Source organism: Lepidochelys olivacea (genome assembly GCF_965140295.1).
Source record: "Lepidochelys olivacea isolate rLepOli2 genome assembly, chromosome: 26".
Taxonomy (NCBI): domain Eukaryota; kingdom Metazoa; phylum Chordata; order Testudines; family Cheloniidae; genus Lepidochelys; species Lepidochelys olivacea.
In genome coordinates this window covers 15,984,459-15,997,179 of record NC_140436.1, presented here as the reverse complement: position 1 = coordinate 15,997,179, position 12,721 = coordinate 15,984,459, and the positions used below count along the sequence as shown (strand labels likewise).

Below are 12,721 nucleotides of genomic sequence, written 5' to 3'. Positions count from 1 at the left end.
TGAAATACGCTGGCTCAGATCCTCCCCCGGCACAGGCCAAACAGGCTCTGAGCTAGAGCCGAGTGAAAGTTTTCCAGCTGAAACTTTTTTCAGTGAAAAATGCACATTTGATGACACCAAAATTTTTAGCGAACGCACGTCAGTGTCACTCAATTCTTTCAGCCCTAACCAGCTTTTGCAAAGAATTTCCCCAAAATGTTTTGATTTTTCCCTTGTTCAACATAAGGTTTTGGTTTGAAATTTCCTTCAATTTTATTAAAGAACTAATCAAAAAAAGATGGAAAAGGCTCAACAGCTAAACAAAATACTTTGTTTAAGGTTGAATAAGACATTCTGTTTGACCTGAAACAATTTTTTAAAACTTTTTCAATTTGCTAAAACTTTTGACCCCCAATTTTTTCCCCAGGAATTGCCAGTGAATGGAAAAATCCATCTACTCTGGTCCAGCTTCTCTGAGGGCTGTGCCTCGAACAATAGGAGGGAACTTCTGACCCAGCAGTCTACAGAAGAAGTGCAACATTTTCTGGCTTGACCTCTATGGCTGTGTAAGAAGCATTACTAAGTGGCTTGGTGGTAACTTATTAATGACCATGTGGTCCAGTGCTTTGGGGCCTGACAAAACATAAATTACAGCATAACCTCTTCCATTCCAAAGTCAAGGGCTTCCCAGAAAGGACTGGCTGAGAGTGTGCTCCCCTCTGTTAAATGTATTTGCTTGTTTATACTTTGCATCTGGGCCTGTCCTGCCTCTGCATTATAACAGGAAAAGCTACGTACCAGAAGCTGGTTAATGAGATCCATTTCCCCTTGTCTTTTTCTGAGAACTCACAGATTTTCAGGCCAGAAGACAACTTTATGATCATCTAGTTTGACCTCCTGCATGGAATCCCACCTACCCAGTAGTTGAGAAAATAAGAACAGCCAGACTGGGTCAGACCAATGGTCTATCTAGCTCAGGATCCTGTCTTCCTATAGTGGCCAATGCCAGGTGCTTGAGAGGGAATGAACAGAACAGATAATCATTCAGTGATCCATCCCTTGTCACGCATTCCCAGCTTCTGGCAGTCAGAGGATTAGGAACACCCAGAGATGGGGTAGCATCCCTGACCATCTTGGCTAATAGCCATTGATGGACCTATCCTCCATGAATATGTCTAATTCTTTTTTTAACCCAGTTATACTTTTGGCCTTAACAACATCCTCTGGCAACAAGTTTCACATGTTGACTGTGCATAGTGTGACTAAGTACTTCCTTTTGTTTGTTTTAAACCTGCTGCCTATTAAGTTCATTGGTGACCCTGGTTCTGGAGGTATGTGAAGGAGTAAATAACACTCCGCTATTCACATTCTCCACACCAGTCATGAGTTTATAGACCTCTATCATATGCCCACTTAGCCATCTCTTTTCCAAGCTGAATAGTCTCTTCTCACGTGGAAGCTGTTCCAAACCCTTAATCCTACACCAAGCCCAAAGTAACCTCCTGTGGAAATATGCATAGTACATTACTTTTTCCCTTGTTGCAACAGAATTGCCAAAGGTGTCACAACCCTGCTGCCTGTTGAAATTTTTTGACTGAAACTTTTTTGGGGCAAAAAAAATGCAGATTTGGTGACAAACACATTTCATGAATTCACATCAGTTTTACTGAATCGGGTTTGGGGGGGGTGACATTCTGTACTTTGGGGGAGCATATTGTAACCCCCATGTTCTTCATTTTCATATAATTGTGATCTCACATACAAAGCATGCCTTGCAAGGTATCAGGGGAAAGGTTATGATCTGCTGAAAGTCATTTCTCTATCCATATGTATATCATTAATAGATATGAAGTTATGAGAATTGTGTAGTACGGTGGTCACTAAAACATGCTGTAAATTGGGGAATCAGCCAGATATTCGCTCCCCAGAGGCAACAGCAAGGAAAGTAACCAATGCCCGGGAGGGGTGTGAAACAGCCATCAACAGCCATTGTCCAGACAGGGAGCTACAATGCAATGACTCACCTGCATGAGGCCACACCAGGGGAATTGCTCAACCTTGCTGGGAGAGACTCAGTTATGCCCTCCAGACATGCCTGGACTTGTGCTCCCTATGGATATGGACTGAGAGTATAAAACAGACCAAGTGGATACATACTGGGCCCTTCTCCTGCCCCCACCTATGCTGCAAACAACCAAGACACTGAGAAGAAGACAAGACAAGACAGGAGATTGTCCTAGGTTTAAGGAACAACCCTGTAAAATAAAGGACTGCAATATCCAGTGGGGTGAGAAAAACTGCTTAATCTAGTTGCTGCCCAGTCTAATAGGGTTGAGAGTTTAGACTGCGTGCTTATATTTTATTTTATTTTATTTTTGTAATCCGTCTGAATTGTTATTCTTTGACTTATAATCACTTAAAATCTATCTTAATTAATACATTATTTAATTATCTATCTTAGTTAATAAATTTGTTGATTTATTCTACCTGAAGCAGTGCATATGGTTTGCAGCATGTCAGAGACTCCCCTTGGGATAGCAAGCCTGGTACATATCAATTTCTTTGTTAAATTGACAAACTCATATAAGCTTGCAGTGTCCAATAGCATAATTGGACACTGCAAGATGGAGGTTCCTAGGGTTGTGTCTGGGACCAGAGATATTGACTAGTGTCATTCGGTTGCAAGTAGCTGGGAGCAGCTTACATGGCAGAGGCTGTGTGTGACCAGCCCAGGAGTGGGGGTTCTCACAGCAGAGCAGGGTCAGGCTGGCTCACAGAGTCAAGGATTGAAGTGATCTAGCAGATCACTGGTCCAGACAACACCAGAGGGGAAAGTCACAGGGGGTGGAGGGGTTCAGGGGAAAAAAACATGGAAAAAAATCCCCCCCAAATTGAAATGTTTTGGGGTTTTTTTCAGTTTGAAATGAATTTGTTTCAAAATTCCCTTTAGTTTTAAGAAAATCTAAATAATTTGAAAATGGTCAAAATCGAAATAAAACATTCAGCGAGACCTGAAACAATTTTTTTTGTTGTTGACTTTTCGAAATTGCCAATGCATCCAAAAAATCCATTGCCTCCCAGTTCTATTTCCACCCTCCTCTACCATGCTCCAGTATGAAAACTAGGAGAAGGCTTCAGGGAAATCAGCCATTGATTCCGAGAGGCAAGAACCACAGGCTGACCCAGGTATTTTGATTCTATGTGGGTTCGTATCCCACCCCCATCACCGTGGCATCTGGGTGCTTTCCAGTTGTGTATTAAGCAGCAGGACTCACATCTGCCATATGTGGTTTGTTGTGTGTGTGGTGTGGTTGGGTCGGGTTCTGTTTGTTTTGCAAGGCCAATGCTGCTCTGTGTTGCTCTCAGCGGAGGTAGGTCAGAAAAGGGCAGCCGGCTATTGGGATGGGGAGGTTTGCTTTGGTCCTTAGCTCTTGCGGGAGTTTGTCCCACAGTCTAGGGGATTTTTCCCTACAGTTTGTCCCACAGTCTAGCCTGAGGATGCTTCGTCTCCTGCACAGACAAGCTTTGTCCTGGGGGTAGTAAGTTCCATGGGGCCCGAGGGGCACAGCTGGTGACCACAGTTCAATCCTGGCGCTTTGGAAATGGGGCGCCTCAGAGATATGGTCTGACCCCTTGAACTTGAATTGTCCCAGCTACAGCTACTTCTCAGAGCAGCCCATTGGCCTAGGCTGTCTGAAGCAGCCTTCACCCTTTGTGGGATGGAATGTCACAGGGTAGCTGGCCCTTAAAGGGAGAAAAACTTGTGACCGGTGGCCTAACTCCCCTCCCCAGATGGAGAAAACGAAGGGCACATAACAGAGGATGGGTGTCCCTAGAGGAGCTGCAGGAGAGAGGGGGAAGCTCTGGAACCGGCAGAGAAAGACAGAGAGGCTCCTGCAGGGAAGACCCTGACACCAGGGGAGGTTTGGAAGAAGAGCTCAAGCCAGGGAAAGCCCAGGAGTGATGGCTGCATTATAGGAGGAACAATGAATTGGAGACCCAGCTCTTGGAAGAAGAGTTTGTGAGTCCCTAAGGGAGAGAGAGAGACACTGAACTGGGGTGGGGGCCTGTAAGCCAGTGTGTACCCAGCAGATTGAATAAATGGGACCCGCAAAAGGTGAGTGTTGTAACTAACTTTGAATTGTGATCTGGAGTTTTTGAGGAGTTCAAGGGGGTAAACTGGGGCGCAGTGTCTGTAGCGTGACCTCAGGCCATCAGGAAGTGCTTACCTAACTCCGCTGTCTGGAGACATACAGGAAATAGATGCTTGCTCTGGGGAAGTTACATCAGAAAGCTTCACAAAGTGAGGCTATTTCCAGAAAAGCAATTACAGTAGAACCTCAGAGTTACGAACACCAGAGTTACAAACTGACCGGTCAACCACACACTTCATTTGCAACTAGAAGTATGAGATCAGGCAGCAGCAGAGACCAGAGGGGAAAAAAGAAAGAAAAAGAAAAAAGCAAATTCAGTACAGTGTTGTGTTAAATTAAAACCACTAAAAAAAATAAAGGGAAAGTTAAAAAAAAAATTGACATGGTAAGGAAACTGTTTCTGTGCTTGTTTCATTTAAATTAATATGGTTGAAAGCAGCATTTTTCTTCTGCGTGGTAAAGTTTTAAAGCTGTGTCAAACCAATGTTCAGTAGTAAACTTTTGAAAGAACCACCATAATATTTTGTTGAGAGTTATGAACATGTCAGAGTTACGAACAACCTCTATTGCCAAGGTGTCCATAACTCTGAGGTTCTATGGTATGTACAACGCAGCACATTTCACGCAATCTGTATCCCAGAAGGCTATGGTGAACTCAAGTGAAACATGTGAATCTCAGTCCCTGCTGAGAGAGAGGGAATTTCAAAGATACAGCAAATGATGTTTTGTTTGATGGGTTTTCAGCTGGGCTTTTATTTAAAAATTCTGAGAAGAGACAGCCTCATCTCAGGTGGCATCGTTTGCATCTTCTTCCAGCCCGTTGTTTGCAGTATGTTTAATTGCCATGGCGAGGGAAATACAGCCACCAGTATGCTGCCCCATGTCATGGGATGTCTCCACAGTCTGGATGGGCAAGTAGAATTCATAGATTTCGAGGCCAGAATGGACCCTTATGGTCAACTAGTCTAACCTCCTGCAAAGCACAGACCTCAGACCCTCCCCTAGGCATTCCTACATCCAGCCCATATCTTGTGGTTGAGCTAGAGCATAATTTAGAAAGTCACACCCAGACTTGATGTAAAGAATCCAAGTGATGGAGAATTCCCCATGTCCCTATTTGAATTATTCCAGTGGCTAACTGCCCTCACTGTTAAAAATGTGACCCTTTATTTCTAGTCTCAATTTGTCTGGCTTCAGCTTCCACCTATGCAATCTTGTTCTGCTTTTGTCTAGTAGCTGAACTTCTAAACCACATCAGAAATCTCTTCCCTTTTGTAGGCACTTGTAGACGGTGATCTGGTCACCTCTTAAATGTCTCTTTGGTATGCTAAGGCCTTATCTACATGGGAACGTTATACGAGGTATAAGCTAAGGTCTGAGTTTAAACTCCTATAGTTATACTGGTATAACTCCCTTGGGGATAGTCTTCTTTCAGTATAAGAATATCTTTTTCCAGTTTAGCTTCACTGCAGAGTTAATGCAGACTTGTACCCTTACAGACTAACAAATTTATTTGAGCTGTAGCTCACGAAAGCTTATGCTCAAATAAATTTGTTAGTCTCTAAGGTGCCACAAGTCCTCCTGTTCTTTTTGTAGTTCTTCAGTTTCTTTTTGAAGACCATACAATACCATAGGAAAACCTTCTCCTGTGTAACACTGGGGTCACGGGGTGATTCTGAAAGCAACTCTGCCCTTAGCCAAGTGCCCTGGAGCTCTGCATGGATGCAGGTAAGAGCTGGATCTAGCCAGGGTCATCCGATCGCCACCTGCTCAGGAATCGCAAGTGTATTTCAGGTGCACTAGTGTCAATGGAAAAACTCCCCCATGCTACACTGGGGAGGGGGCAGCCTGGGGACAGGACCCCGGCCTCTGCAACTTTAAACTTTCTTGAAGTAGAAGTTGGTGATTTCGGCCTCCCCGAGGCAGTTGGTCACCCAGAGGGGCTGGTCATTTCTGGGGGATGTGCTCAGGTACCAGCCCGGGAAGGCGACCAACTCAAAGCGAAGGGTGCTGCTGCTGGCAGAGCAGGTAAAGGTGAAACGCTCAGCTTCCCAGCTATTCTGGTACAAGTCCATGATTTTCTTGTCCTGGTGGGCGGGACGAGAGAGGCCAGTTAGAAATAAGAAAAGGAGTACTTGTGGCACCTTAGAGACTAACCAGCTAAATCCCAAAGCAACAGGCTCTTTTCCTGACCTCCTCCTTCCCCGCCCCCATCAGTGCCAGAAATCGAACCCAGGAGCTCAGCCTCTGTTAGTGACGTGGGTCCAGCAACCCTGGGTCCCAGTTCACCTGACTGAAAGGATGGGGCAGCATCTGTTCCTAATAAGTGAGAGGAAGATGGCTGTGACGGGGCGGGCAGTCCCTGAGAAAGGCGTAGGGCAGTGGATGGGCTAGCCGGCTGACCTGCCAAGCCATGGCCACGAAGCTGAGAAGGCCAGAGGGCCGGGACACCGGCCAGAGGGTCTTCTCTGCTACGTTTCCCAGGCAGAGGCTTGGAAGCCAGGCAGAACCTGGGAAGGACTCCAGCCAGAAGGGCAGGGCTGGCTGGATCAAAGACTGGGAGAAAACCGAAGGACTCCTGGGTGTGGCAGTTGATGCGGGAGCTGGGGTACGAGGTGTGTTGTTGGACCGGGTCTGAGGAGTGTGTGCACCACATGTGGGATAAAGGGACAGTGTTTGGGGCTCTCAATGGCTAGTTGCACTGTGTGAGATCATAAACTGGCCCTGGGGACAGTGTGTTACCAGACCCACGAGAACTTGTGCTGGACTCTTGGGGAGCCCTGAGGCAGTAAACTGAGGCAGTAACACTGGCATTATTGTGCCCAGCAGAAAGGGGGCACTTAGAAGGCGAGGGGGAATTGGAACATGGGGTTGTTTCTGGCTTGAGCATTAGCACCATGAATAGAGTCTGGGGCCCTGTAAGGGAGTGGACTCACCTTTGCGGCACCTCCTGCTGGTCTTCGTCGGGAATTAGCTCACCAGGCTCCAGGGCATCCTCTGCAGGCCGGTGATCCGCCTTACCGCTGGCCCCACATGCCTCCTGGACCTAGTGCCGCTTGTCTCTTGGATGGCTGCCCCCTGGCAGTACACCCACTGTCTCTCAGCATTTCCCCCCAGGGGAACCCCAACCCACTATTCCCACCTTGCCTTAGTGTAAGGCTACTGCCAGTCTCCAACTAGCCCCTTGTATCGGGGGCAGACTGCAGTGTAAAAGCCACTCATCACTGGCAAGGAGGGGTTTGGACCTGCTGCCTCGGCCTACCCATGAGCTGCCCCTTTGCAACTCCAGTACCTGCCTGGCCTTCCACTAGGCCGCAGCCTGGGATTTTCCTGGCCAGAGCTCCCCAGCTCCCTTGGCCTTTCCCCAGCCCTGCTCCAATCTAGGTACTCTCTGCTCCCTGCAGCCAGGTCCCTCCCTCTCCAAAGGCTAGAGACAGAGCGTGTCAGCTCCTGGCTCACTGCCTACTTATGAGGCCAGCTGAGCCCTAACTGGGGCATGGCCCCAGATGAGCCGACTGCCCGACTCAGCCTAGGCTGCTTGCCAGGGCCGGCTCCAGGCACCAGGGCCCCAAGCAGGCGCGTGGGGCAGCAGATAGAAAGGGGCGGCAGTCCCTGCGGCCACGGCGGCAATTCGGCGGCAGCTTCTCTGTTCTGCCCGCAGCGGCGGCAAATCGGCGGCAGCTTGTCCCTTTTGCCGGCCGCGGTGGCAGTTTTTTTCATAGCTTGGGGTGGCAAAACCTGTAGAGCCGGCCCTGCTGCTTGCCCCAGCCCCAGCCCTCTCCTGGGCTGTTCTAAGCCCCTCAGGGCAGGAGCAGGTGTGTGTGTTTGGGCCTTGCCTATTGTCCTGGCACCTAGGCCCCATGTCGCCCCCTGCCCTCGCTTGTGTCCATAAGACCCCACTGCCCTCACTGAAAGGCCCCTGGGCATCAGGTGATGACTCTTCTGACGCCCCAGGGCTACTCTTTGCAGTCACAGAAGTTGGCAGATCAGAAGACAGGACGCAAGGGGAGTGGATCTGCTGAGTCCAAAGGCTCTGCTGGGAGATGCGGGGAGAGGGACAGGTGGCGGGGAGGTGGGGCTGGGATACTGGGGAGGGGATGGGGCGTGGGACAGGAGAGATGCGGGAGAGATTGTGGAGTGGGGGGTTGGCAGCGTGCCTAGGGGCAGGGCTAGGAGATTGGGAAGTGGGAGGGGTGGGGGAAGAAGGGGTGACAGGGAGCAGGACGGGGGATGGGGGTCAGGTGATAGGGAATGGGAGGGGTTGGGAGCTGGCCAATGGGGGAAGGGGGACAGGAGCAGCACAGGAGGGTTGGAGGAGTGGGGGGAAGGGGGACAGGAAGCGGGCTGGGAGTAGGCGATGGGGAACGGGATGGGAGGCAGCAGCGTGGTCATGCTAGGAAGATGTTAGAATGCCCCAGGCCTGACTCCCCAGTGATGGGTGCTCACCTCCAGCATGAAGGTGGGCTGGGCTGAAGTGCTGCAGGACAGACAGCAAGGCCCCCCATCGACGCCCATAATGATGGGGAAATGGCTGGGGTCCATGAACTGGTTGGGCACCACGCTGGTCTTCTCTGGGAACACAGAGCACTGAGGAGGGGAGTGGGATGGGAGGTGAGCTACAGACGAGTTGGGGGTGTCAGAACCTCCCCTGCATCGCTCCCCTCCCCTGCAGCGCAGCCCATCTCCTGGCCTGGGCCTGGCCCTCGGCCACTGGGACTGCCAGCTGCCTGGGGCAAGGACCCGTGTCCCTGTGTGGCAGCCAGGGGAGAATCCCTTGCACAGGCGGGGTAACTGTGGCTGGTCTGTGATGCCCCCCACAAGGCAGGGGCGGGAGGCAGCCAGCCACAAGCTGCATGGGGTGGGCTCTTTGTCTCTGAATATGGCAAAGTGACCCTGGGAGCTGTTTTGGCCCCACAATGTCCCTGTCCCCCTGCCTTCCCACACCTGTGTCTGCTTGGGTATCAGGGCCTGTTTTCGCCAGGAAGGCCAGCCACGCAGCACAGCACGGGAGCAGCTGGCGGAGCACAGAGGAGCTGGTACGGCATGGAGGAGCTGGCCTGCAGCCCACCTGGGGGGGGCACTGGCAGTCTGGGGGGAGCCAAGAGGTGGTTGTGGTGGCAGCAGATGACTTTCTGGCTGGTGTCATGCAGGGTGAATCGGCTGGGCCCTGGCACAGCCATGATGGCAGGTCCTGAAACAGAGCATGGCGAAGGAAGAGCAGGGCAGGAGAGGAGGGTGCTCGGGGTAAAGAGATCTGCACTCTGCCCCCACTCCCCGCCTGCTCTGTCTGTGCACCCTGTCCCTCCCAGCGCCCCCCCACCGCTGCCGTCCCCCCGGAACCTCTCGCCCCCCGTCCCCTCTCTCCTCCCCTGGCTGGGTATTCCTGGAGTCAGGCATGTTGAGATCTAACGCTAGACTTGGGCTCAGCAGGCTGCTGGGCTGCGGCAGGGCACTGGCCAGGGCAAGGTGGGCCGTGCCCCGGAGTGGAGGAGAGTCAGCCCCCAGAAAGCGGGATCCCATGGGTTCTTACTCTGTTTAAAGAACTTATCGAATAGATTCACCGGATCGCTGTTGCCAGGCTGGGAACAGGGTCCTGGTGTCCGCCCAGCTCCCGACCATGCTGTGGATGTGTCCGCGGTGCCTGTCGTGTCCTGGCAGGAGCGGGGTGACTGGGAAGGACAGATGAACACCAGCTCTCAGGCAGGCTGGTCCCATAGGGGGAGCCCCATTGGCCCTGCTGAGCCAGGAAGGGGTGGGGGGGCAGAGCAGGGCCCATCTTTGGCCCACTGCCCCATTTAGATTTTGGCAGCCAGGAGCTCATGGCATTGGGTGTGTGGCGATGGGCAGTTGAGACCCACCTGTCAAGCAACCTGATTGGCTTGGATCTCGATGGGCAGCAAATCAGGGCTTGTTCCCCGTCTCACCCCCCTTGGCCCGGCTACGGGACAGCTCCCCATGGAATCGCCAAAGGGGCCGCCCACTCTGTGGCCGCAGCAGGAGGAACGGCATGGACCGGTCCCTGGTGATGCTGCCGGGGGTGGGATGCTTCCCTACTAGGGCCTGGCCCCAGGATGCAGCCGTGGGGGCTATGGGCAGTGACCCCTCTCTGCCGCTCTGAGAAGACTCCGGGCTGGCTAGCCAAGGCCAGGACGTCACCCCAGCTGCACCGACAGGGCTCAGCCAGCCCCGGCTGCCCTACGCAGCGGGATCCAGGCCTCACAGTGTCTGTTAGCTGCTGGCAGGATGTGCTGGGCAAGGGGGGTTTCTCCAGCCAGGACAGAGCCAGGGAATGAGACAGACACCAGGGTCAGTTAGTAACTGACCGCCCCTTAACCCAGTGGGCCACTGGCAAACCTGCCCCTCGCTGCTCTGCCCAGGACAGGTCCCTGAGGGTAGAGCCAGGGAATAGCCACTGCAGAGTGGGCCCTAGAGTGGGTCCAGGAGGCCAGGCTGTGTCCCCACCAGGAGGCTGTGCCCCTTTGGGACCCACTATGGCCTGCACTCTGCGTATCCGGCTGCCCCTGACCCTGGGCTCGGCTGGGACTCTCGGCCATTTATACATGGGGCGGGGTGACATGAGCGCAGATCAGTACTGTGTGTGTGGAGGCCGATCCTGCCATGGAGACGGGGTCACTGGGGAAAGAACAAGGAGTCGTGAGATTTCTCTTTCTTGGGGGAGCCGAGGGTCTCAGACATGGGAGCAGCGTCTGTTTATGTCTTAGTAGGAAGTTATTGTCGGAGATCGTGAGCGCAGACACTCTGCTGCCCTCCCAGCCCTCCTCCAGGCCCACTGCCCCCTGCTCTGCTAGTTCGGCTGTTCCCCCATGACAGTCCTCCATTTTCCCATAATGCACCAGCAGGGCCAATACCTGGTGGGCTTTACCCAGTCCCTACTCAGGCGAAGCTCCTCTTGATCTCTGGGGACATTTGCCTGAGCAAGGACTCCAGCATCTGCTGCATTTGCTGGGATGTCACTTATAGACATGGAGGAAACCCAGTGCCATTATGAGGGTTCAGATCAGTGGGACTCAGCTGGATTGGAACCACCTCTGGGTTAGAAACTCCTAAATCCAGCCATGAGCTTCGGCAAACCCCAAACTAGCCCTGGCTACCTCATCTCTTGTTCTCCATGATTGGCTTGTAAGACCCTATCCTCCTCCAGTCTGTGGCTCCATGCGGCTCCCTGGCCCAGTGCCTGGTGATTGTCTCCTGCTGCCAGCGGTGATGCAGAGCCGGGAGCCCAGACACAGCGATTAACATCCCCACTGGCCATTGGCATTGACAGCACCTTACACTACTGTCCCTTTGCCCACTGGTGCCAGCTGAGCCCAACCTGCACCATCGCATTTCATACCCACACTGCACTGGTACCACGTTCATGATGCCAATGAACTGAGCCCAGAATTGTGCACGTGGGCTGTAGAATTCAGCAGCCAGGCTCTCCTGTATTCCCCGAACTCATCAACTCCACCTCCTCCCATTTCTCAGCTTATAATAAATCACTTCTTCCTCTGTCTCTACCACCTCCCCTCAGTCTCTCTCTTTTGTATTAACAACTCCCTGGAGTGCTGAGGATAAAGATTGTGAGCTGCTCAAGTATTAAGTGCCATAGATAGATTCTAATCTCACACTGACAGTCTCTCTTCCAGGCCTGCTCCAGATCTCAAGCTTGTTTACAACTCCACAGATGTCAGCGCAAGTGTACCTGATTTACACCTGGTGCAGGTGAGAGAGGAATCAGGCCCCTTCATAGAATCATAGAATATCAGGGTTGGAAGGGACTTCAGGAGGTCATCTAGTCCAACCCCCTGCTCAAAGCAGAACCAATCCCCAGCTAAATCATCCCAGCCAGGGCTTTGTCAAGCCTGACCTTAAAAATATCTAAGGAAGGAGATTCCACCACCTCCCTAGGTAACGCATTGCAGTGCTTCACCACCCTCCTAGTGAAAAAGTTTTTCCTAATATCCAACCTAAACTTCCCCCACGGCAACTTGAGACCATTACTCCTTGTTCTGTCATCTGGAACCACTGAGAACAGTCTAGATCCATCCTCTATGGAACCCCCTTTCAGATGGTTGAAAGCAGCTATCAAATCCCCCCTCATTCTTCTCTTCTGCAGACTTAACAATCCCAGTTCCCTCAGCCTCTCCTCATAAGTCATGTGTTCCAGTCCCCTAATCATTTTTGTTGCTGGACGTTTTCCAATTTTTTCACATCCTTCTTGTAGTGTGGGGCCCAAAACTGGACACAGTACTTCAGATGAGGCTTCACCAATGTTGGATAGAGGGGAACGATCACGTCCCTCAATCTGCTAGTAATGCCCCTACTTATACATCCCAAAATGCCATTGGCCTTCTTGGCAACAAGGGCACACTGCTGACTCATATCCAGCTTCTTGTCCACTGTAACCCCTAGGTCCTTTTCTGCAGAACTGCTGCCGAGCCATTCGGTCCCTAGTCTGTAGTGGTGCATGGGATTCTTCCATCCTAAGCGCAGGACTCTGCACTTGTCCTTCTTGAACCGATCCTTGGGGCACTCCACTTGATACCGGCTGCCAACTAGACATGGAGCCATTGATCACTACCCGT

General features: G+C 51.8%; 1 protein-coding gene across 1 annotated transcript; it reads right to left on the bottom strand.

Moving 5' to 3' along the window:
* Positions 1-6,010: 6,010 nt before the first annotated feature.
* On the bottom strand, positions 6,011-10,142 carry LOC311513285 (interleukin-36 receptor antagonist protein-like; the record flags this gene model as incomplete). The annotated part of the gene is made up of 4 exons (XM_084614986.1): positions 6,011-6,220; positions 8,580-8,704; positions 9,202-9,324; positions 10,058-10,142. 4 exons carry the CDS (start codon positions 10,140-10,142, stop codon positions 6,011-6,013), a joined length of 543 nt encoding a protein of 180 aa, XP_084471112.1.
* Between the last annotated feature and the right edge of the window lie 2,579 nt (positions 10,143-12,721).